The sequence below is a fragment of the Octopus bimaculoides genome, chromosome 27, assembly GCF_001194135.2.
Source record: "Octopus bimaculoides isolate UCB-OBI-ISO-001 chromosome 27, ASM119413v2, whole genome shotgun sequence".
Lineage (NCBI taxonomy): Eukaryota > Metazoa > Mollusca > Cephalopoda > Octopoda > Octopodidae > Octopus > Octopus bimaculoides.
In genome coordinates this window covers 20,394,880-20,402,523 of record NC_069007.1, presented here as the reverse complement: position 1 = coordinate 20,402,523, position 7,644 = coordinate 20,394,880, and the positions used below count along the sequence as shown (strand labels likewise).

Here is a 7,644-nt window from a genome sequence, read left to right as displayed (position 1 = left end):
TTCTTTGCTCTACGCACGTAAAAACTATGGGACAAACCTTTCGGTTAGAAAAAAAGAAATGTGTCCCCTCCTGTCTTCATTTCTTCAGAAAATTCTTTATTATGCAAACAGGTCCAATTATCAGAAAATGGACACTTTAAACTTCCATGAGTCCTTGGAAATGAGGAAACACCCATAGAATCTAATTTAAAAAAAACATATTTTATTGAAAATAGTGAGGAAACAAAGTTGGGTGCAGGATGTGATCTAAAATTCTTAAAAAGAAAAAAATCATACAAAACTTTTATCAGAATAATTTTAATCTATACCATCTAAAGCCCATCTCTGCAAAATTTCATATGAACACTATGAATTGTAGTTATGTGTATATATATAAAATATAAGTAAGATTTTGTTGAATTAGATACTTGGGTTGGAATAATATACATACACAACAATATTATGTTAATATCAAATTTCGTACATTTAGTACCAGCTGAATGATATTTGTGCAGTGTATGTAGACAATTAGACCCAGCTGAGTATAGAAATCTGCTCTTGAGTTATTCAGACATGTACATTATATTAAATATACAGTCTATAATTATTAATCAATTAAAGGAGTCATTAGAAATGGCCATAATTGATTGACAGCTGTACCTCTACTGTTACTCAATTATATTATATATATATATATATATACACATATACATTTCGTTTCTCCAACATTTGTCTTATAGAATCATATATTTTCTTCCTTTCCAGTTGTGCTGAATGTTCCATTACAACCTGTCATACCAGTTCTCCCAGAACATCAGCTACCAGTCACTAATGGATACACACTCTCTGTCTCCCACCTATATAACTTCTCTTTACTATATCCACGATTATTAATATAGATGTACAAGTCTTTTGGCTACAGTATGTATGCTAGAAATGTCCTATTCAAGTACCATATAAGCATATTTTCTACACATGTGAACAGAGTTTTTATGATAATAGATAGCACAAAATAAGATACTGAACTAACTGTAGCAGCTTGTACAATCTGACATTTCTCATTTTCCAAAATTAATATGGAGGATGCAAATCACTTGGACACTTCTAACAGAACTGTTTCTGAGAATATAGAATCAGTTACAGAGGCATGTGATGATGAGAAACCATTATCTTGTGATAAAAAACCTTTATCTTGTAAGCAAAGTCCATCACAGAGAAATATTATTTGTGATGTATGTGGAAAATCTTTTGTGAATTCCAGTAATTTAACAAAACACAAAAGATTACATACTGGAAAAAAGCCATTTCAATGTGAAATTTGTGGGAAATCATTGAATCAGAAGTCACATCTTATTCTCCACAAACGCAGTCACACTGGAGAGAAACCCTATAACTGTGAAATATGTGGAAAATCATTTGTCGATAAATGTTATTTGAAGATTCACAAAAAAATGCACACTGGTGAAAAATCTTTCAATTGCGAAATATGTGGAAAGAAATTTTCTCACAATTCGCGCCTTGTTGTTCATATGCGTAGCCACACGGGAGAGAAACCTTTCCACTGCGACACGTGTGGAAAATCATTTGTGAATAACAGTTTGTTAACAAAACACAAGAGAATCCACACTGGAGAACAACAGTCTTTTGACTGTGAAATTTGTGGAAAATCATTCACTGAGAGCTCTCGCCTTGTTTCCCACATACATAGTCACACCGGAGAGAAACCCTTCCACTGTGAAGTGTGTGGACAGTCGTTTGTTAATAATGGTTATTTAACAAGGCACAAAAGGAATCACTGTGGAGAAAAACTATTTCGATGTGAAATATGTGGGAAATCGTTTCCTCAGAATTCGAAACTTGTTATCCACATACGTAGCCACACTGGGGAAAAACCTTACCACTGTGAAATATGCAGTAAATCATTTGTTCATAGTAGTAATTTAGTAACGCACAAAAGAATTCACTCTAGAAATAAACTTTACCATTGTGAAGCATGTGGGAGAGGATTCGTCAGTAATAGTTATTTAACAAAGCACAAATGCATGTACAGTGGAGAAAAACCTTTCCACTGTGATATATGTGGAAAATTGTTTGTTGATAGGAGTAATTTAACCAGTCACAAACGAATCCACACTGGAGAAAAACCATTCCATTGTGAAGTGTGTGGAAAATCATTCAGGAAAAACTCGCTGCTTGTTGTCCATATACGTATTCATACGGGAGAGAAACCTTACCATTGTGATATATGTGGAAAATCGTTTGTTGATAAAAGTAATCTGACGAGTCACAGACGAATCCACACTGGAGAAAAACCATTCCACTGTGAAGTATGTGGAAAATCATTCTGGAAAAACTCGCTGCTTGTTACCCATATACGGAGTCATACAGGAGAGAAACCTTACCATTGTGATATATGTGGGAAGTTCTTCAGTGCCAATTCTCGTCTTCTAGTTCACAAAAGAATTCACACTGAAGGAAAACCATATCATTGTAATATTTGTGGAAAATCCTTCACTTTGAATTACTATCTTGTTAGTCATAAAAAGGTACACACCGGAGAAAAACCATTCCACTGTGAAATCTGTGGAAAAACCTTTTTTAATAAATCACATCTTGTTAGTCACAAAAGAGTACACACTGGAGAAAAACCATCCCATTGTGATATTTGTGGCAAATATTTTTACTCTAGCAGTAATTTAGCAAGACACAAATTACTACATATGGGGAAAAAAGCGTTCCGCTGTGAAATATGTGGGAAAACTTATGTGAATAATAGTGATTTAAGAAGACATAGGAGAAAACATGGTGGAGAAAAAACATTTCACTGTGAAATTTGCGGGAAATCGTTCTTCGATAATTCTGATCTTATTGTTCATATTCGTAGTCACACTGGAGAAAGGCCCTATCATTGTGAAATGTGTGAAAAATCATTCATCTGTAAGAGTCACTTGAACAAACACAAACGAACCCACACTGAAGAAAAGGATTTTTAATGTTGAAACACAAGAAACCCTTCTTTGTATATGTAAACACAGTCTACCAATATAAACACGCTGGAGATGATGTATTGTGGTGAATAATTATGTTAATTATTTTCATAGAATTCAAGTGACAAGTGAATTCTTATTTGAGAGAAACTCTTTTACTTTGGACATTTTAAACTCCTACATGAATACAAACTGAAGAGAATAAAACTGTATTGCAAAATTCATTAGATATCATTCTCTGTTTTTCTTTTGTTATGCACTGTAGTGTAGGCACTGGCATAGATATTAAGTTAAGAAGTTAGCTTCCCAACCGCATGATCTGAGGTTCAGTCCCACTACATGGGTCTTTGGGCAGGTGTTTTCTATAATAGCCCCGAAGCCAACCAAAATATTGTGTGTGGATTTTGTAGATGGAAACTTATGTGTGTGTGTATTTATATATATCAGTGGTTCCCAAACTGAGCAGTATTGCCCCTCCCCCCTGGGGGGGGGGGGGAGAAAGTTCCAAGGGGGCATTGAAGAAAATTAGGGCAATAATGGGGTAGCGATTCATGAAAAAACAACAGAATAATGGGTCCATTAGGTTAAGTCTTATTTGTTAAATATAGTTGCTTTGAATTTACTTCAGAAAGAGGTCTATGTTTGGGATAGGGGTGTTAGGAATGTGGCCAGGGTGTCAAGGGGGCGGCGACCCAATAAAGTTTGGGAACCACTGACATGTATATTAGTTGGTATGGTATCCTCATCTTGATTGTTGCTTCCACTATGTTATAGCTGTGTACACTCCAGCCTTCTTCAGGTGTCTTGTGATTTATCTTAATGCCTTGCCTGAGATTGAACTCAGAGTATCTACATGACTGCACTGTAATTATCTAGCACTTTTATCCACATGTAGTTCATTGCAAACCTCACACAACTGCCACATGCACCTCTGATGGTACATTTTCATAATTTGAGAAAATATTTTATTCTGTATCTTCGTTATGTCTCAAGGATATTTAAACTGGCCATATCCAGCCTAAATATTCTACCTGTTTTATGTTCAAACCAGCCAGATCTGGCCTCTCACAACTACCCTACAATGTCATTCATCATCATTATCAGCATTTAACATCCATTGTCCATGCTGGCATGGGTTGGACAGTTTGACTGGGCTGGAAGGCTGTGCTAGGCTCGTCTGATTTGGCATGGTTTTCTACGGCTGGATGCCCTTCCTAGCGCCAACCACTTCAAGAGTGTAATGGGTGCTTTTACGTGCCACTGGCACTGATGTCATTTGCGTGACAGCAGTATCTGCCATGACTGTGGTTGTGCTCAGCTTGAGGGGTCTTCTCAAGCACAATATAATGCCAAAGGTCTTGGTCATTGCCACCGTGAGGCCCGACAGTCGAAAGGAACTCGGCCACTTTGCCTCTGTGGAACCCAAATCTTGCATTTGACAGAGTAATCTGAATACTAAAGGTTTAAATAACTTGAGTGCTAAATGTTTCTAGGTAGTACTTTAGAAGTTGAACCCACACTCACCGCTTTCTGTCACAGCTGTGGCTACACTGAGAGCAAAAGCATGCGAAGTATGTGGCATCACAGAGAAGTTCCGGTAACAGGCCATGGCAGTTAACACGTTAAAATGATGCTTATGACTTACACTGTTATTTCATCGTCGTTTAACATCCGCTTTCCATGCTAGCATGGGTTGGACGATTTGACTGAGGACTGGTGAACCAAATGGCTACATCAGGCTTCAATCTGATTTGGCAGAGTTTCTACAGCTGGATGCCCCTCCTAACGCCAACCACTCCGAGAGTGTAGTGGGTGCTTTTACGTGCCACCGGCACGAGGGCCAGTCAGGAGGTACTGGCAACGGCCACACTCGAAATGGTGTATTTTATGTGCCACCTGCACAGGACCCAGTCCAGCGGTACTGGCTTATTATTAAATAACTTGGGGCTGCAGAAAGGTTCCAGCCAGCCCTAGGATGACATGGTGGTGGAACAGTGAAGTAGACAGTATCATAAGAACAAAGAAACCGGCATGGAAAGACTGGAAAAGTTGGGGTAGCAGAGAATTTATAACAGAAGAGAAGCTAGGTAACAGGTATATTTAATCAACTGAGCCTCTCCCACAAATTTTTCAGGCCTTGTGCCTATGGTTAGTCCTCATTACCCCATAAGGAGAATAGGGTCCAGTTTCTTTGTGTATGTTCCTCCTTGGATGGGATTCTGGTCTGTAGCAGGATTACTCATTTTTGCCTAAAGAATGGACTGGAGCAACATGGAAAGAAAAAAAGACACAACACATTGCCCAGAACAGGAATCAAAACCACGACATCTGAGTACCTGATTATTATTTTTTCTAATATATTATATATATATTTATATATATATGTGTGTGCGGGTGGCACATAAAAGACACCATTTCGAGCGTGGCCGTTTTCGTGCGGGTGACACGTAAAAGCACCCACTACACTCTCTGAGTGGTTGGCGTTAGGAAGGGCATCCAGCTGTAGAAACTCTGCCAAATTAGATTGGAGCCTGGTGTTGCCATCCGGTTTCACCAGTCCTCAGTCAAATCGTCCAACCCATGCTAGCATGGAAAGCGGACGTTAAACGATGATGATGATGATATACATACATACATATACATACATATATATATACATACATACAAATACACACACACACACACACATATATATATATATATATACACACATACATGGGTGTGTGTGAAAAGGTTGAATTATATTTCATCCTTTACTTTGGAGGGTTCCAAAAAGGCAATTTCTAACAAAGATTCTTCATATTTTGCTGGTAGCTTACTGGCGTAAGTTTTTGCGAATATATAAAAAATATTACTTGTATATGGTGTGCTATGAGAATCTATGGAAAGGTATCCCATAGAACTCAACATATTTGTTAAAAATGGAGAAGAAATGTTAGAATTTCAAATTTTAACATCTCCTCTCCAGTTTTAACAAATTTGTTGAGTTCTATGGGATACCTTTCCATAAATTCTCATAGCACACCATAAATATATATAAGAGTATATATAATGGAGGCCACTAGGTAGACTGCTAATGTGCTAGAAGATCACATGTCGTGTCTATTAATTCCTTTTGAGAATTATTTGGTCTTAATAGACACATGACATGTGATCTTCTTCTAGCATATTAGCAGTCCACCTAGTGGCCTCCTTTATATATATACTCTTATATATTTTTATATAAACATATACGATAATCCTTGAGATCTCAGATATTTTTTCTGAATCTCCCTGATTCTTTTAATGTGCTATTTACCTGGTATTAAATTGATATTAATTAATATTCAATTTTTTACCCTATTGTTTAATATATATATATATAGAGAGAGAGAGTTTATGACATTGTGTTTAAACTAGACAAATAGCTAGCTACTCAGTAGCTCAATACAGTAAATCACATGGAACTGAAAATTCATATGTAAAATGCACATACGTGAATAGTGCCACATGTACTGTGGCATAGGCTATCATGGATAGCAAAACACATTTGAAAGAACAACAGAAAACAAAATCAGAGATATCTCAAAATATTTATTCTTGTGACAGTTTTAATAATATACATCAACTCAAGTACGTGTGGAATTAGATGCATGACAAATTACCATATAAAGTTGAGGCTCAGGATAGGATACACGTTTCAATTGAGGAACATGCACACAACATTGAGCTAACTACTCCTAGTTGAGAGTATAATATAAAAAAAAAAAGATGTTACCCATGCTGAGCCAGTGTGGCAGATTCGGCTCATCCAACTAGTATGATCTCAAGTTCAAATTCTCAGCTTCTACATCAGATCATCATCATCATCATTGTCGTCGTTTAACGTCCGCTTTCCATGCTAGCATGAGTTGGACAATTTGACTGAGGACTGGTGAAACCAGATGGCTACACCAGGCTCCAATCTGGTGTGCACATTAATTTTACAAGCAGGCTGTTCTGATGATCAAATGAATTGAAACCTTTGTCATCATAAATGATGGGCTCTATATCTCAAGAGGAATCGGTGGGCCAGAGAGCCTTTCTTTTACTTCAGTGCCACAACTGTGGCACGATTCCTATGGTTAGATGCTCTTCATAATGCCGACCATGTGACAGAGAATTTTGGCTGCATTTTTTTTTTATGGCAACAGCACTAAGGAAGCACTGATATCTGAAAAAAATTTATTCAAAATAATTGGTAATGGCGCCAGAAGTGTAACTTAAACAGCAGCAACAAATAAACAAAAACTGTGATTTTGTTAATCAACCAACATGGTACATTGTCGAAAATTAAAAAAAAGATTAAAAATATCAAAACATTTAGTGAAGTAGAATTCTAAATAATACAAGAAAAAATGTGACCACAGTCACTAGAATTAAGCTTCTGGAATGTTTTAATTATTTCAGGAGCATCAAGGTTTGGGAACTAATAATTAATATATATATATAAAATGTGTGTATATATATATATATATTGTGTGTATATATTATATATATGTGTGTGTGTGTATATAAATATATATATATATATATATATATATAGTGTGTGTTTGTGTATATAAATACATTGTGTGTATATATATATATTTCATCATTTAACATCTGCCTTAAATGCTGGTATATATATATATATATATATATATATATATATATATAT

General features: G+C 36.2%; 2 protein-coding genes across 2 annotated transcripts in view; both read left to right on the top strand.

The window, feature by feature from the left end:
- The window catches only part of LOC106867727 (zinc finger protein 91), a 36,846-nt gene that overhangs the window by 2,625 nt on the left and 26,577 nt on the right, over nt 1-7,644 (top strand). The gene's annotated exons all lie outside the window — the stretch shown is intronic.
- On the top strand, nt 1,431-2,972 carry LOC106867723 (zinc finger protein 420). The gene is made up of 2 exons (XM_052977158.1): nt 1,431-2,187; nt 2,308-2,972. The coding sequence occupies exons 1-2, from the start codon at nt 1,431-1,433 to the stop codon at nt 2,970-2,972; spliced, it is 1,422 nt and encodes a 473-aa protein (XP_052833118.1).